We start from the raw sequence: 18,921 nt of genomic DNA, 5'->3' as shown, positions 1-18,921 counted from the left end.
AGCCAGCAGTGTGCCCAGGTGGCCAAGAAGGCCAATGGCATCCTGGCCTGCATCAAGAACAATGTGGCCATCAGGAGCAGGGAAGTCATTCTGCCCCTGTACTCAGCAGTGGTCATACCTTGAGTATGACCATACCTTGAGTACTGTGTCCAGTTCTGGGCCCCTCAATTTAAGAAGGACATTGAGACTCTTGAACGTGTCCAGAGAAGGGCAACGAGGCTGGTGAGAGGCCTTGAGCACAAGCCCTATGAGGAGAGGCTGAGGGAGCTGGGATTGTTTAGCCTGGAGAAGAGGATGCTCGGGGGAGAGCTTCTTGCTGTCTACAACTACCTGAAGGGTGGTTGTAGCCAGGTGGGAGTTGGTCTCTTCTACCATGCAACCAGCACCTGAACAAGAGGACACAGTCTCAAGTTGCACCGGGGAGGTTTAGACTCAAGGTGAGGAGAAAGTTCTTCACAGAGAGAGTTGTTAGACATTGGAATGTTCTGCCCAGGGAGGTGGTGGAGTCACTGTCCCTGGAGGTGTTCAAGAGGGGACTGGACGTGGCACTTGGTGCCATAGTTTAGTAGTCATGAGGTCTTGGGTGACAGGTTGCACTTGAGGATTTTTGAGGTCTTTTCCAACCTTGTTGATTCTATGATTCTAAGGTGTTGCCTAAAGACAGACATCTACAATGGATGAGATGGCAGTTGATAAGGAATTTCAGTAGAGAGCTCCTCACTGCAGAGGCAGCCTAAATGACTCTTAGGCCACACACTTAGTTCTTAGATGACCTGAAAGAGATGTGTTAAGTCTTACTTAATTTTAACATTAGTTTAATTGCTGGTAACAGAAATGCTGCTATTGACTACTCACTATGCAAACTGGAAAATCTGAGCCTGGACTTTGCAATTGGTGGACATTATAGTTTGCTGCTATTTCCCTTGGGAATGTCTCAGAAAGGAAACGACTTGCAGGGGGAAGATAAGCAAAACAGGGCTTTCTGCTCTCACTGGCTTAGGTTTAGAGTGGGGAAGGGAAGTGCCTCTCATTCAGTGTCAGGAATGGGTCTGGTTATGCCAGGACACTTCATGGTCTTGCTTTCACAGAAGAGACCGTGTAGGTTGTGGCTCCTCTTTTTTAGATATAGCCCCAAGCTGCCATCTCTGTTTCAGCAGATGCTATCAAAGGTGAAACTAAGTTTTAAATGATAAGAAGTTATTAGTTGAAACATTATCAAAATAACTTTTCCAGAGATGAGACAATGTCATTTGTATAATTTTCCATCAGGCTTCTTGGGGTGGCTCAGCTTTGATATCAAGAAAGCATCGCAGGCTTCTTCATGGCATCCACAGGTGAGTCAGCTTAGTTCATGGGCACACTTCCTGGGAACTGAAATGGAAGCTGTGTGGCCTTTTTGCCTTCATGAGAGGTGTGTTTTTCAAAATGCATATTGCTACTAATTGGAGAGATTTCTGAACCTGTGGGTGTGTGTAGAAATGGGATAGCTTGATTTTATCTTCATTTTAAATTTTTTTTTTCCTTCTGCTTAGATTGTGTCTGGCCGTTTTGATTTTGCTAGTACCCATGATTATAGGTGCCCTTTCCACCTCTCTTGCTCCAATGTATAAACTTTGCAGGGCTGATTCTGTCGCCTGGAATCCCCATAAAATGCTGCTGGCAGGAATCCAGTGCTGTGCTCTTCTGGTGAAAGACAATTCTGTAAGTCCTCCTGTCTTTTTTCAGTGTTTTTAAAGTTATTATTTATTTTTTCAAAAGGTTTTAATGCAGTAGAGTGTCATTGCTCTGATGTAGAAGTGGGAATAATTAGAAAATAACTGCAAGTCAATTTTACTACATTTAGGTACAAAGGCTGAATGAATTATATTATTTTGAATGTCACCACAAAATTAATAAAGGGTCAAACTGAAGTCATTGTCCCCAGCAATGGTCAAATTTTGCAGCTGGTGCCCTTGCTTCTCAATTCTGATCGCAGATCCTGTACTGTATTTTGTCACCTGGGTATACAGCACTTAAAACACTGAGCTCACGGAACTCCTCAGAACAGCTACCATCCACTGGGACTGCAGCAGTACTGTGTCTTCTAAACAAGGGAGAGCTCCTCTTTGCATCCCCTTACATGGGTGCAACAGAGGCGGAAAGGAAAGGGATGGGAGTCAGAGTGTGTGCAGGTAAAAGCACTGAGTCTTCTTCCCTCGTTCTACTAGTTCTTCCTCAACACTAGGATGATTTAGACTTTCTGAAAGCCATGACTAATTAAAAGGTCTAGCAAGCAAACAACAGACAAGAGAGCTCTGGTCTCGAGTGGCACAAAAGTAAGATGAGTCTGAAATGTGCTGCAAGTCTCCACATACATCTTTGTGGAATTCTTCTACCTTAACTGACCTCTTACTGGTTTCTTTATTATTTGAAGCCCTATTTCAAACTTAGCACTGCTGAAACTTATGCCCATTGCCCACTAACTTATGTTTTACAGGTTATGAATGTCTGAACGCTATGAAATTTGAAGTCTCTGAGGTTTGCATCACTATATTGTGACAACAGTTTGTAAATCACTTTCATAAATCTCTGTCAAAACAGCTGAGAGTTTCTATTCAGCTGCTGGTGGTTAGCTATCCATGTAATTGCTTACCAACATCTGGTAGTAAGGGATGATGAGGACCACAGAGCACAGATGCTAATCAGTGCACTCTCAGTGCTCATTGCTTCGAGTCAGTGGTGAGGTGCAGCAGAATAGCAAGAAGAGTTTATAATCTTAAAGATTAGACTCCAGGGCTGCTTGTCCATCACTTTATTCCAGGGTGAAAAAGAAACACAGTGAAGTTTTGATTAAAATCATTGTGTTGACTTAATTGCAAGCTTGGAAAGTGACAGAACAAGAGGACACAGTCTCATGCTGTGCCAGGGGAAGTTTAGGCTTGAGGTGAGGAGAAAGTTCTTCACAGAAAGCGTGATTGGCCATTGGAAGGTGCTGCCCAGGGAGGTGGTGGAGTCACCATCCTTGGAGGTGTTAAAAAAATGATTGTATGTGGCACTTGGAGCCATGGTTTAGTTGTCATGAGGTGTTAGGTAATAGGTTGGACTTGATGATCTCTGAGGTCTTTTCCAACCTGGTTGATTCTGTGAAAGAGCTCAGTGATTTTTATTTTTTTAAAAATTTTTATTTTTTTTTTAAATTAGGCCCAGTGCAGATATAGGGCTGCATAGTGGAAATTTCTCAGAAACAAAGAAGAAAGAAACTGAAGGTAATTAAATATTCTCCCTGCCCTGACATTTGGAGTTACTTTAGAAACACTGTTCCAACTTCAGGGCTCTGGCAGCCTTTTCTGTATTCTCCTTCCGAGGAGTGTAATGTCTAGTGGAGCAATTCCATTCCACCCCTAAATCATAGCTAGGCAATGATGTGCTGGAAATATTTTTAGAGCTGAACTGTAGGCCATTGAGGGGTGAAAACACAAGTATTACTGATCATACATTTGGATTCTGTTGTAGGGTGAGACATATTCTGGAAAGTAGCAGATTTCTCTGTGTGCAGAGGAGAGGGTGTTTTACACGGTGTTTAATTCCTGGAATATTGGCATTTGCATGTTTTCTGTATGTACCAGTGCAGTCTTTATATGCAAATAGACCATACACAAATCTGTGTAAGTACTTAGCAGCTTTTTGAAAGTGTTGGAGTATAAATCCTTAAGACAAAAAGAAAGATCAAAAGCATACTTAGGACAATTTGTCAGAAAGGTTCGGTGCAACCTGATCTAGTGTGATGTGTCCTTGCCCATGGCAGGGGGGTTGGAACTAGATGATTCTTGAGGTCCCTACCAACCCTAACAATTCTATGATTTACTTTGATCCTCTCCATACCAGAAGAGGCAGCTGAATCCAGTTTCCCATTACAAATGCTTTTTCCACACCAGTAAGAGAAGGGAAGAGTGCCAATTTCTCACTTTGGAGCTTACTTCACTGCTCCTAAATTATGTAAATACCGATGGCTATAGATGATCCACATAGTTCCTTCATACAGTGATTAAGATGCCTCAGCAGGAGCTGGAAGAGTTTGGCACACATTGCTCTGCTAAGGAATGTTCAAGGAACCTCAGGTAGTTTTTGAAGTGGATTCATCTGCAAGAAATTGGGGGAGGAAAACGTTAAACGTAGATGTTACATCTCAATTGTGAATCAAGCCCTAGCTCCCTTCCAAGGTCTGATTAAGGAAGTTTTGTTAGCCTGTTTTTTTCTGTTTGCTTTGAGGTCACCTCAGTATTAGTTAGGGGATTATAAGTGGACAAATAATCCCTTTAATTTTTTTTTGTTGTTGTTAGAGTTCAGATCCTTTAACAAGTCCAAGTTTTGTATTTCACTTCATATATAAAAAGATGGTCTATAGAAGGAATCATCACATTTCTGATGTAGTGAGAACATCCTAATGTACCATTAGCAAAAAAATACCCCACCACAACTATTTTGGCTAGGGATTATTTTTTTTGCCACATAGCATCAATAAAGCTGTGTGTTTTAGCAATGTTAATAGTCTTAAGACATTGCAGCTAGATTATTAGAATGAAATGTATTTAAATATTTTCCTGTACAGATTAAAACAAAGCCAAAAAAACCCCAAACAACAACCCTGCAGGGAAACTGCTGGTAAGAGTATCTTCCAGCTTCAATGAAAGAAAATTGGAATGATTTCCAAACAAGGTAGAGGTAGAAAAGAGTGTGTTTGACTTGGTTATAATGGAGAAGCATTTTCACCAAAGAAAAAGAGGGATTGGTTAATCCTCTGTAAAAGCTCAGATCAATGACAGTAGTTCTGTAGTTCTTAAAGCACTCAAGAAATGTTTCTTTTTTTCCACTGCTATACCCTGACTAACTCTCATGGTTTCTGTAATAAGATAGACTCAAAAACCCCTTATATTGCTGTGTCATGAATTGGTTTGGCTCTTTAAACACAAAGCTGGATAGACCGATACTCTCAAAACATTAGTGAGTTGACTTTGCTCTATTTAGAATAGAATTAACCAAGTTGGAAAAGACCTTTGAGATCACTGAGTCCAACTTATCACCCAACACCAACTAATCAAATAAACCATGGCAGCAAGTGTCTCATCCAGTCTTATTCTAAACACCTCCAGTGATGGTGACTTGACCACCTCCCTGGGCAGCACATTCCAATGGGCAATCACTTTTTCTGGTGCTGGTTACCTGGGAGAAGAGACCAACCCCCACCTGGATACAACTTCCCTTCAGGTAGTTGTAGACAGTAATAAGGTCTCCCCTGAGCCTCCTCTTCTCCAGGCTAAGCAACCCCAGCTCCCTCAGCCTCTCCTCATAGGGCTTGTGCTCCAGACCCCTCACCAGCTTTGTTGCCCTTCTCCGGACACATTCCAGCAACTCAACATCTTTCCTAAATTGAGGGGCACAGAACTGGACACAGTACTCAATGTGTGGCCTAACCAGTGCTGAGCACAGGGGCACAATCACTTCCCTGCTCCTGCTGGCCACACTATTCCTGATATAGGCCAAGATGCCATTGGCCTTCTTGGCCCCCTGGGCACACTGCTGTCTCATGTTCAGCCTACTATCAACCAGTACCCCCAGGTTCCTCTCTGCCTGGTCACTCTCCAGCCACTCTGACCCCAGCCTGTAGCACTGCATGGGGTTGTTGCAGCCAATGTGTAGAACGCAACACTTAGATGTGTTAAATCTTACGCTGTTGGACTCTGCCCATCCAACGCTCTTATAATGCTCTGAATCAGGCTTGTGTTGTACATATCTCCTTAATACCACAGAGCTAGTCCAGTTTGGTTTTGCTATAATCCCTATAAATATGCACACCATAAAAATAGAGAACTAATTTTGACCATCAATGCCAAAGTTTTGTGATTCAGAGTGTAGCACTAAGTCGGGTAATTAAGCTATCAATTCTAGGTAACCAGCGGAATTCTCACTTATCAGTTAAAAATGAAGTCTCAAAGAATGTAGCTAATCTAATCCCAATTTAGCACAAAATATAACTGATTGAAGTGATCATGGTAGCCATCTAGAGTGTAATCTCTTCCTCATCATTAGCAGTATCACAAAGATATCTACTTCCTGATTCCTTCTTAGGGCAGCTGCAGGAAATGCTCTCTTCCCATTGCTTTCTGCTTGGGGTTGTACAACTGAGAGCTTCTTCTCACCTCTTGATGTGAATTGCAGACTTGGCCTCTTGCCCTGTACTGCTCTGGAGAATTTTCAAGTATGCCATTTAAAAGATTGTCCTTATTGCTTCAGATGAGGCAAATCACAAAGAGGTTTGTCTTGGAGGGAAATGAAGTTACATTAATGGAATAGAAATTCACTTTTAACTAGCAATGGCAGTGGAAAGAAATGGGAATACTTGCTTGCAGGTAAGTGTGTTCAGTGAGAAAGATGTTGAATTATGTAACCAGAGCTCACAGTATCAGTGTTTATTTGCCATTAATTAGAATACACAGCAGCTATCCACAGATTTTTTAGAAACAAACTCTATTTGAAACTTCATAGTAGACTAGGGCCTCAATGAGAAGAGTGTTTCCATTTTCTAAACTTTAACAGCCCATTTGAAGGCAGAGCACTGCCATTAGAAAGGGTAGAAAGACAAAAGATACTTAATCTCAAACTTGTCTAATGGGGCAGTTCTTCTGACCAGAGCAGCTCAGTTACTGTGTGGAAAACTCTGGAGGTCTTCTTGGGACTGAGTATGTTGTTAGCATACTTCTTCCCATATTTTTCTTCTACTTTTCCATCATTTGACTTGGAAAATTGAGGTGTCTTTTTATGTCTTCAGCATGTTTGAATCCATTATTTTTGAGACCACAGCAATGAAGGAGTAAGTGCTTTCTTGACCATAAAATTTATATTGAGTTTTTTTCCCTCTTCTGTTGTCCTTCCCACCCAAAATCTATTCTGAGGTGTTCCATTGCTCTTCTCTTTTCTTTCTCCTTCACCTCACTTCTTACACTGGTCTGTCATTTCTTTCTCACAAAGCATGATTTGTTTCTTCTCCTGTTTGCTCTAGTGACACAATGGAAAGTGTCACTGTACTTGCCTCTGGAGATTGACAGTAGGCAATATGTTCATCAGGATTTCTTGAGTGTGTCGCATTATTAGATAAGCAGATAGAAAAGGATCAAGCCAAGCACATCTCAACAACTTTGGATACTTCAAGCAAGTAGAGCAGTACCCACTTTTTATTTTAAAAAATGGATTATATTCCTAGGATTTGAGTTCATTTGGAGATATTTAGCTATTTACTCATGTTGTGTTTTGACTTCAGAGTGTTTGTTTTTAAACTCAGATTTTGCAGCTGTACTGTTACTATCAGTGAACTTCTCAGTCTTTCTGTAATATAATAAATGAGTTTAGGTTTCTTGTGACAAATGGAAGTTTTTATTCTTGGACAACAGGCATGAGGGGAACTAATATCCTGTAATATCCTCTGTTGTGCAGCTGTGTTATGTTCTGATAGGTAGAAGATAGTCCCACACTGATCACCTGTACTATACACTCACTGCAGAAACATTGTACAAAATTTTGAAGTAGGAGACAAAGCAATTAAGGCAGCAAAAAGAAATTATTTTTAAATACCATGTTTGGTAACACTTTATTTCCCTTGAAAATCAAGGTATGGAGATCTAAGTGAGTAAGGCACAATTGTTTGATAATGACTCCTGTTCCTGTTGTGCAGCTGTTAGGCAAAGACCACAGAGATGAAGTATGGATGCTTTAGTGCTTGACTTTTCTTTGGTTGCTAATGTTGTCTTCTTTTCTGAGAATCTCAGAAAGTAAGTGTGATAATTTTATATACAGTTGGAAGGGATCCCATGGGAAGCTTACATGCAAGGTAAGAGTTAGTGAGTATGGGGAGGTTTTCAAGAACACTCACCTAGAGACAAAAAAACAGTTCAGCCACTCTAAAGGCAAGGGAAGTAGGCAGAACAAGAGACCCCCTTGCCTTGGCTGAGAGCTTCTGCATCTGCTCAGCCAAAAAGGAAATGTACCAGAGATGGAACATTACCTATTGAAGATTACAAGGGTATTACCAAGAAGCAAAAGCTTATCTTGAACTGGAATTGCTGGGTTTCATCAACGATAAAGAAGTCATTATCCTGCTTTACCCAGCTCTTGTCAGATCACCTGGAACACTGCATATGGTTTTAGTCCCTGCTGTACAGAAAAGATGTGGACAGGCTGGAAAGTGTCCAGAGAATGGCTGTGAGAATGATCAGAGGACTGTAAGACTCTCCATATGAGGAAAGGCTGAGACAGCTGCTTTTGTTCAGCCTTGAGGAGGCTTAGGGGAGACCATTCCAATATATAAAGGGTGACCACCAGGGGGATGGAGACTCCCTTTTTACAAGAGTTACATGGAAAAGAAAAAAGGGTAGTGGGTACAAGTTACTCCTGGGGAGATTCTGATTGGAATCCAGAAGAACATTTTCACCACAAACAGTTAGACAGTTAGAATAATCTCCTGAGGGAGGTAGTGAATTCCTCTACAATGGACAGTTTTATAACTCAGCCTGACAGGGTGCCGGACTGTTTAATTGAAGCTATACTATTACCTAGAATGGTTGGACCAGATGGTCCTTGGGGTCCCTCCCAATCTGGCATTCTGTGATACTGCAAAAAAAAGTGCCAACCATTGGCTTTTCAGCTATGGCAGCTTGTGCTGCAGCAACACATTATCACTCTGATGACTGCAGAGGGAAAGCAGCTGCTGCCCCTGTGTTTTCCCAAGTTGTCACATAGACTGTCTTTTCACAGGGCTGAATGTGCTGGTCATGTGTGTCAAGACTTCAGACTGAATTTGCTGTCTTTTTTTTTTTTTTGCAAACAAATGCTCCTATGATGGAATCAAATTCCTGTGGAATTTGTGGGTAAATCTTTGGAGTTCTGTACTCTAGAAGTAGGTGTACAGGTTGGTTTTTTGCTTGTTTTGGTTGTAGTGTCAATGGAGGGAATTGAAAAGGCTAGGAAAGGAGGAAACCAGAGAAGGGCCACAAAATTGGTAAGGGGTTTGGAGCACAAGTCCTACGAGGAGAGGCTGAAGGAGCTGGGGTTGCTTAGCCTGGAGAAGAGGAGGCTCGGGGAGACCTTATTGCTCTCTACAACTACCTGAAGGGAGGTTGTAGCCAGGTGGGGGTTGGTCTCTTCTCCCAGGCTACCAGCACCAGAACAAGAGGACACAGTCTCAAGCTGCACCAGGGGAGGTTTAGACTGGATGTTAGGAAGAAATTTTTCATAGAGGGAGTGATTGCCCATTGGAATGGGCTGCCTGTGAAGGTGGTAGAGTCATCATCATTGGAGGTGTTTAGGAGGAGACTTGATAGGGTGCTTGGTGCCATGGGTTAGTTGATTAGATGGTGTTGGATGATGGGTTGGATGCGATGATCTTCAGGGTCTCTTCCAACCTGATTTATTCTATTCTGTGTATGCCAATGGATTATTTCTCACTCAGATTTCTGCTGCAAGTTCCAGAGTTACCAGTATTGTAATGTAGATGAAGAATTGTATCTCTGGTAGTGGGAACGTGACATTTTAAGATGTCAGACACTGCCTGTGTAAGATGAAAAGAAAATGAAATGTGAAATGCTCATTCAGTTGATTCAGTTGGAAGACTGACACTGGGCTGGAAAATGGCTTGTGCTCTGTGAGATACTCTTTAGCAAATTCTGCCACACGCTCTACTTCTGTTCTTGGGTCTGTTCTGTACAGAAAGCTTCTGGTTCAGCTGTCACATGCATGCTTGCAGATCTGAATCAGCTGCTGTAGCCATGAATTTCTGTTCTAGTACTATCTTGTAGATTGTGGTTTATTTTTCTTACCTGCTTTTAGTATTCCTGACAAATCTACAATCTGTTCTGTCTCCTGGGCTCCTTGTAGGCCCTCTGTCATCTCTGCTGCTGTGCAATCTGTGTCCTGAGAGACTTGACTTCTTTATAGTATTACAGACTATACTTTGATGCTTCATTCTTAAGTCAATGGCCAGTTGTATGCCTACTCTCTTACTCTGCACGTTTATGCATGTAGCATCCCATGTGCTGTTTCCCAGCTTTATGCTTTGCTGAAACTTGCTGTATTACTCATTTATCTTTGTTTTCTGGTGCTCATCTCTGCCCAAGGAGCCTATCAGAAGTTAGAGGCTGGAGACTGACAAATAAAAATGATGCCATTAACAAACCATAACTGAAGTACCTTTTTTGAGCTTTATTTTCTAAAGTTAAAATTGTCTGGTCTGTGAAAACAGACAAAAATTGGGGCTGTATTAACTTTTTTATGGTGTTTCCACTAAAATCAGATAGCCTATATTCTCAGTGACTTTATTTGTTGGTGAGGGCTAAATGTTTGTCTTGGGGCTAAAATCCTCCCTATCTGCAACTAACTGTGCTGTATATAAAGTTCCTTGACCAAGAAATAGAATAGAATAGAATAAACCAGGTTGGAAGAGACCTTCAAGATCGTTGTGTCCAACCTATCATCCAACACCACCTAATCAACTAAACCATGCAACCAAGCACCCTATCAAGTCTCCTCCTGAACACCTCCAGTGATGGTGACTCCACCACCTCCTCGGGCAGCCCATTCCAATGGGTAATCACTCTGTGTAAAACTTCCTCCTAACTGCCAGCCTAAACCTTCCCTGGCGCAGCCTGAGATTGTGTCCTCTTGTTCTGGTGCTGGTTGCCTGGGAGAAGAGACCAACCTCTGCCTGACTACAACCTCCCTTAAGGTAGTTGTAGAGAGCAATAAGGTAGGGAGCTCCTCAGGACTTATTCTTCCACTCTATAGAGTGGAGTGGTGGATATAGGATTCTTCTCTCTTTTCCACCCATGATATGCCCTTGGCTAACTATTTCTGTGGTACCCACTTCCATAGTTTCTCAAGATCAGATTCAGAATTCATCTTCAATCTGCAATTCTTCTGTGATGTTATGAAGAAAATAATAATAATAATAATGGCTTTCTTTTTGTTAATGCTCACTTCACTGGGTTTCCTGCACATTCAGTTCTGTTTTATTAAGCAGTTGGTACAGGCAAGAAAAATTGAGTTTGAAATGCTTATCAGCAATCTAAGTCTCTATTGTGTTTCTAATAGGGCCTTCTGAAGAAGTGTTACTCTGCCAAGGCTGCATACCTATTCCAGCAGGACAAGTTCTACGATGTCAGCTATGACACTGGCGACAAGTCCATTCAGTGCAGCAGGCGTCCAGATGCATTCAAATTCTGGCTCATGTGGAAAGCCCTGGGAACCACGGGCCTCGAGGAAAGAGTAAACAGGGCACTGGCTTTGGCTAGGTACTGCCTCACAATTCTGAATGTGTCTAGTCTGTTTAATTGACTGAAATGTTTACTCTGCTGATACGCTGTATCCTGGAATGGACCACATTTTTACTCCCCTCCCCCATTTAGTATGTGTGTAATAGGAGAAATGAATAGCAGTAATTAGTATTATTACATTTGCTACAATACTTAATAGTAATTATTACTTTGGTGAACATGGAAATCCAAATGAGACTATCAATGTGCCTGGTTTAACTTTTATGTTATTTGAACTGGACACAGGACAGCTTTACCAGTACACGCTCTAATAACTCATAACTCTGTTCTTCTGATGTTAATAGATAGTGTTGGGTGATAGGTTGCACTCGATGATCTCGAAGGTCTTTTCCAACCTGGTCTGGTTTATTCTATTCTAAAAGCAGTTCCATGCAGCAGGCTCTGAGCTATGTCTAGGAAGAAATGAATTAGTCATTCTTCTGTTCACTTCATTCCTCATTACTGAGAAAAGACAGAAAGCAAATGATGTGGAGAAATTTGTACGAGGACACTCTGTTAATATTAGGATATAACAGAGATATGTGAATGACTACTGTTCTGAGATACTACTTGTTTTTTTCTCCACAAGTTCACTGAATTTCTTAATGCTTACAGTATGTTCTACTAGGGCCTGAACCACCTTTTTCTTTAAATCTTCTCCTCACCTGCCCTGTTTTAATTTTACTAAATTTTTGGTCTTGCAGAACTGAAGCAAATTCTGCAAGGCCATCTCTAAAGTGATAGTCTTGTCTCAGTTTCTGGGAAGAAACTTTCATGTGAGTCTACTAATAGAAGAAGTAGTAGCATTGAAATAAGACATTGTCCCGTTTAAAACAATTTTCCTGAAGTATTACATTTGCTCAGAATTTATACAAGATGAACTACAATGAAATCTTCACCAATTCCTGGGCTAGCTACACATTCCAAACGAAATCATTGTTAGTGAAAAAGTCATAGAATCAACACATTTGGAAATGACCTCAAAGATCATCAAGTCCAACCTGTCACCCAAGACCTCATGCCTACTAGACCATGGCACCAAGTGCCATGTCCAAACCCCTCTTGAATTCCTCCAAGGATGGCGACTGCTGTTCTATTTTTTGGTATGGATTACCAAGGTGAATGCTTACTCCAGTGAAAATCAAAGGAATAGTCTCACTTTTAATAATTTCAATTAAAACCCAGAGCAGATTAGAAATGAATTAAAGAAAGAATCACATCCAGAAAAGCTCAAATGAGCTGTGGCTTTTCCCTCTGTTTCTTTAAAAACCACTCATTGTTTGGCTGGTTAAGTGTTTTTTAATGTCTTCTGGTTAAATTGTGCTTTGTTCTTGTTCTGAAGCACTGTGCTGTTTTGTACAGAGTAATTCATTCCACTATCAGTAGGAGAATTCAACCTTATCAAGGTCACTGGCCAAGGTTGGGTTTTTTTGAGAGTATAATGATTAATGACCTTTCTGGGATCGATATTTCTTTCAACATTAGGATTCAGCTGGTAGCACCTCTGTGGAGTGACTAGGTTGTCTATTTATATATATAGTACTTTTTTTTTTCCCCCCTTTAACAAGAAATTTAACTCTTAGACATTTGATTAAATATATTCCTTACAGTAGCTGCATTGCTGGCTGGACTTTGCGTGGACACGGGCACTTTGCAGCTGAGACATTGGGTTTGCTGGGCACTATGCCAGGTTTCTTAACTACTCAACAGCTGTGAAGCCCTTCTGATTTGTTACAGTAGGTGTTTCTTTGATGTTGCAAAGATAGTATTTCAGCCTCCTGGACACAGACCTGGATTAATTCTGGGACTAGTCCACCGACTGCAGAGCTTCAGAGCAAGATTGCCTTTTATTTTCACATGGCCAAACAAATCTGCAAAGATTTGAAGGTGATTGCAGGCATGTATTTCTGCTGCACTGAACTTTGCTTACTGGCTATTCCATTAATATCTTACTGCTCTGGAAATTAATCATATTTTCAATGTATTAGGTATCCCATGAATATTGTGATGCTTATTTGTAAAATATCTACAGTAGAGAATCCTGCTCATCACTTCAGGATAATTTTTTTGCCTTTTTTTTTTTTTTTTTCCTTTTCTTTTCCCCCTTTTCATTTTTGAGGCAGGGATATTGCTCTATGAAGAACATTAAAAACAAAACAGAAGTTGCTTTCAGAATACAACTTAACCACCTCTGCATCTTTGCAGTTTTTTGCCTGATTCCTCTTCTGACACTTACTCTTAGCAGGCATACATGTACTCTCACTGCAAATCTCCACCCTTAATTTTCTGCAAGGCTTAATCATAGCAGATATTATTTCTCTGTGGAACTCCAGTCCTTGCTGGGACTAAAGCCCTGCTGACATTCTACAGACATGGCACGATAGTAACACTCTTCCCTCAGCTCTGGAAAGATGCTGTTTCCTTTATCTTTTACCTCCCAATGCTTTGCTTTGTGTCTGTTCTGGAAAGATGCACAGAGTAAATTGCTCCACTGCCATCAAATGGCCCTGGCAAGATAAATCGTGGGTGATGGATTTTCTAATGGCTGCCTTCTTAGGATATAGACAATAAAGCTAAGAACATGGGGAGAGACTGTTTACAAGGGCCTCTGGTGACAGGACAAGGGGCAATGGCTTCAAACTAGAGAAGAGCAGATTTAGATTGTCAGGAAGCAGCTCTTCACTGTGAGGGTGGTGGAGCACTGGAAGGGGTTGCCCAGGGAGGTGGTTGAAGCCCCTTCCCTGGAGATACTCAAGGTGAGGCATGATGAGGCCCTGGGCAACCTGATCTAGTTGAGGATGTCCCTGCCGACTGCAAGGAGGCTGGACTGGATGACCTTTGGAGGTCCCTTATGGCCTGGACCATTCTGTAATTAACAGTGTTGTGAGCTTGACCAATATCAGATATCAGCAAGATGTAATGGTAAGGAGAAAGGCTATTATGCACTGTAATATATCTTCTACTAATTCAAACCCTCAAAACAAACCACCACCACCACCAAAACCAAAAAAGCCCCACCCCACAAAACACCAAAACCCTAAAAACCCAACCAAAACAAACACCAGAAAACCCCCTCGAACAACTAAGCCAAACAAAATCCCAAAGATGATCATATGTAGGTTTCTTTTACATAATTTATTAAAAAATAAGGGCTACTGTCTTGTGAAGATCCTGCTGATTTTGCTAAATGTTTGGTGAAGATCCTGCTGATTTTGCTAAATGTTTGGTGATTTGTTTTGTTTGTTTGTGGGGGTTTTTGTGTGTGTTGGTTTGTGTTGTGTTTTGGTTTGGTTTTGGCACAGGCAAGTATCTTCTAATTAATAGGACAAAAGCACCAAGATTGTTTTACTTAAGACTATCCTCCTCCAGAAACATGTTCCCTCCAATATCTACCTTTCAGCATGCCTCTCTCTCTCAAATGAAACAGTAGTGTGGGCATTAACAGCCAGATAACAAACAAATGCATGCAGTAGGATCAACATGGTCGCAACAGAAAAGACAAAGAGCCATGACTTTGAATAGTGGGAGGAAGCATCTCAACAGTGCACAATACGTCATAGCTCATGGAGCTGTGTGTTGTTGGAACTGATGCCCTACCACTGTGATCATTTTGCAGGAATGTGTACTAACAGGTAATGAGTTCCATGCACAATACTTGTTAATGATAAACAGCAGGACAACTCCCCAGGCTCTGTTTTGAAAAAAGTGTACCATCTGGGGTATTGTTCACTGCCTCCCTAGCCAACCTGTTTCTGCAACACATCTGCCAAATACCAGGTGTTGCAGATAAAGTGGTGCTAGAAGTGTCCCTGTGAGGGAAGGTTGCAGGCATGTGCAGACCAAATGGGGTTATTCTGACAATATTTTTCTTCCTTAAGTATTGGATAAAAGTATTATTTATGTGATGACCAGTAATATAGTTGCAGGAGAATGACAAATAAGTACAACAGAGGAACAGACTTGCATAAAATCCGTGGTTTAACTGTCTCGGTGTTATTACTGTTAGACAGCAAAACCTTCATGTGGAAGACATGGAAAGGCTGTGTAAATGTGAGCTATCTCTTTAGAGTTTTCCTTGGGAAGGCTGGAGAGAGTGAGCAATAACAAGTCCCAGCTTCCTTTTTGCTTCAGGATTCCTGTAATGTGTGCCATGGCAAAGTTGAGGTCATGTCTTAAAAAACATGAATTGAAGCTATTTGGATCTAAAGTTTTGATTCAAACCTATCTTCCCATTGAAGGGCTCTGTGTTTTTTCATACAAAAAGGTGCAAGAAAAGAAATACTTATTTCAATGAGTTGTTAGCATAGACTACCCAGGAATTATTGTGCATCAGCAATGGCTCACTGAGTGGAAATGTGAGCTGCTGTGTACAGGGTGGAACAACGACAATTATTGGGAAAATTGCTAGGCTTCAAATATGTGGAAACTTATAAATTCTGGGCTGAGAATAAAGAGGTTCCAGTGACAGTAGTAGTGACAGAGATGTCAGGGTGGCCATGAAATAATATGGCACCACAGAGTTTGTAGAGAGGAACAACAGTTGAAATTAATACTGGGGAGGTTCACAGCCTGATGGAAGCAGGATCAATTTGTGTCATGTGGTTCTACTGGAAAATCTGTGCTTGAGGACAGAATTTGGCCTCTCCTCAGTGCTCCTTGGGTGGCTGCAACCTTCATTTGTTTCCAGGAACTGATAGCTACTGCATTTTCACAGCAGGTAGAAATGAGGTTTGACTCTATGGTTTCTTTAGGGGGTGGGGGGAAGGAAGAGAGGAAAAAAGCAAGAAAGGTAAAAAAGCATATACATCTTCAAGATCTTTCTAGTTCCTCTTTGTACATATTGTTTTGTTCTGTGCTTTAAAACCCTGCAATTTTAATTACAGATACTTAGTGGAGGAAATTAAGAAAAGAGAGGGATTCCAGCTTCTTTTGGAGGTAAGTGAAAGTAGAACTGACCTATTACTGTTATTGGAAGAGTGGAGTGTCTGTTGTTTGATTCTATTCTTTTCAGGCAATTACCAATTTGTATTTGAGGTATATAATTCAGTAATTCTATGTGTTGGAGCTAACACAGATGTGACTAAGTACACATAACACACTCCCTACCATCACTCTGCATATTTTCTATCTTCTGGGCCTCTATAGCCTTAAATGGTACAGGTCAAGCCCCTTCTTTCTGTGTGTGAGACAGTGAAGAGTCCGGCTGCACAAAAGCAGTGCTTGCCCGACTTGGGAAAAAGACTGTGTCCTGGATGGAAGAATGTTTTGATCCTAAAAATGGCATTCCATCATTAAAATCCACATTTTTTTCTTTAATGCTATTTTTTTTAAGCTTATCTTCCTAAAAAGTGCCGAAAATCTGTAAAAGGCCTGCCATTTTTAGAAAAACTGTGTGCATTGTTGGAAGTATGTGTGTGAAGGAGAGCTGGATATGTAGCATGGGGAGGAAGAGAGGAAAAATACTTTATAGTGTTCATACAATATAAGCCTTTCTCTTTAACTTTGAAAACTGCTTATCTGAACAGCGCATACTGAGAAGCTTTTCACGGAGTGAGGAATTTGGGACTGGCAACACATGATTGGGTTACCAAAGTAGCAAGCCTGTTTAAAGCTCTCTATTTTCTGTTGCTGTGGAATTTAGCACAGAGCTCAGATCTGCTGTAGATGTGAAATCTGTTGGTGAGAGCAGAGGCTGCTGTTTTGTTCCTGCAAGACCAGAACACGTGAACTAAAATTAAGATTGGAGGTAGTGCCATAACACAGGCTGTGAGAAAGAAGTTGAGCAAGGATTAAGAAAATGTTTTCAGGATTGCAGTGGGGCAAGCAGTGCAAAATCTAAGAAAGCCTGCTGGGAGGCAGCTCAGCCCAGTTATGCAAGCCTCTGAAAGGAAGTTGGACCTTGGACAAGAAGTTCAAGAACATGATCCTCTAATACATGTAGTGAGGAAAGTCCTGTAAGGAGAACTTCTCTATGGCCTGGAAATGCTACTTGTGCTCGAGTCATCTTGAATTCTTCTCTGTTGTCATTACTTACTTGCTTGGATAAGAGCTGCAACAAGGTAGCCAGAAGCAGAGTGAAGCATGTTTTGAGGGTAGTTAGGTTTTTCTAGAATCAATTGTATATTCTGAGGGGGATGAAGTATTTCATATGTGAAAGGAAACTGAGATACTCAAGAAGGCAACATAGGCACAGGCAATAATGTGATTATATATGCCATCTGTTTACTCCTGCTGTTTATATAGCTTTAAAATAAACCCTGTAACAGCAAGCTAGTGCTTGTGGTCACTGCCTTTTCAGGGTCTGTGTTTGTGTGCTCAATGCATGCTCTTTGGGGAAAGAAATAGGATTTCAAGAGCTGAGCTTTATTTCTTTCACTGGAGGTAGGTGACATGTTTGCAGCTCTGCTCCTGCTGACAACAATATACTTCTTGATTACATTGTATTTAATGCATTCTTTTAAGTGAGATGGAAAATGATAGAAGTAGATCCCAGCACCTTTCTTGAAAGAACATCTCTGCTGGTGAGCTCTCCTTGTTCAGTAGACTGCTTGGGATCGCAATAGCAGCCTCATCCACAACGAGACAAAGAAATGGTGTGACCCAGCTACCAAAGCTCCCTTTCAGCTTTTTTCTTTCTTGTTTTTCTTTTTAACCAATACTAACGAGAATGGTGTGTGGTGGGGGAGATAGGTGTATGAGTGATAATCCATTTTATAATATTAGACCTTGGTTAAATACTGTGAAAATAATGTAGGTTAAATACTGTGAAAATAATGTAGGTCAAGATTGGCTGAGTGGTTTTATGGGTAGTGTTGGATGGGATTAGAAGGCACATCTGTTCCTTGTGCTATTGCTATCTGTACAGGTGAAAAAAAGATAATTTGTTCCAAATTAGCAAGAAATGTAGACAGACCCTGGATGGGTCAGCTGGGACCATTTTCTAAATTACAAATGAAAGACAAACTTCATAAGCACAAAATGTCCTATTTTATAATGCATAGTGAGCAGCTATTCTTGTTAGGAGTCTTGCAGCTAACTCTGGGTTTAAAGGCAATACTTCTCTGGAGGGAAGCAGAGATGTGGAGTATGAGTCTTTGCTCAAAAGGCCTGCTTAGATATTGGACAAGATATATTGAGGATATGCTACATGCCCTGCAAAGGGTCCTATGTTTCTTATAAAGTGAGGAGATTGATAAAGGCAACATTAACTCCAGCACCATGTAGACCACAGCACTGTCAGAAAAAGTGAATTGGAGAAGGACATTTTAATGAAAAGAGTATAAACTCAAAGGCTTCTTTTTTTTCCCTACCAAAAATAAAGCTGAACTCTTTGATAGCTCTTTAATAATGTATTCCTGTCCCATTTCTTACATCTCATAAGCAATCGTTCTTTTCCTCAGCCAGAGTATGCAAATGTTTGCTTCTGGTACATTCCACCAAGCTTAAGAAAAATGGAGGATGGACCTGAATTTTGGCAGAAGCTACACCAGGTGAGTATCATGTGAACAGTTGTTATCAGTAGTGTACTGATTTATATGTGTGCCAGATGAGAATCTGAAGTAGCCCTTGACTTTGCTCACCATTA

General features: G+C 41.0%; 1 protein-coding gene across 1 annotated transcript in view; it reads left to right on the top strand.

The window, feature by feature from the left end:
• Positions 1-18,921, top strand: part of GADL1 (glutamate decarboxylase like 1) — an 81,779-nt gene that overhangs the window by 33,141 nt on the left and 29,717 nt on the right. Inside the window, exons 10-14 of the mRNA XM_054160936.1 lie at positions 1,270-1,334; positions 1,620-1,701; positions 11,116-11,315; positions 16,220-16,271; positions 18,737-18,826. Of these exons, the coding sequence (XP_054016911.1) occupies positions 1,270-1,334; positions 1,620-1,701; positions 11,116-11,315; positions 16,220-16,271; positions 18,737-18,826 (489 nt within the window). The remainder of the gene's footprint in view (positions 1-1,269; positions 1,335-1,619; positions 1,702-11,115; positions 11,316-16,219; positions 16,272-18,736; positions 18,827-18,921) is intronic.

The sequence above is a fragment of the Dryobates pubescens genome, chromosome 4 (genome assembly GCF_014839835.1).
Source record: "Dryobates pubescens isolate bDryPub1 chromosome 4, bDryPub1.pri, whole genome shotgun sequence".
NCBI lineage: Eukaryota > Metazoa > Chordata > Aves > Piciformes > Picidae > Dryobates > Dryobates pubescens.
This window is presented reverse-complemented; position numbering and strand designations above follow the sequence as displayed.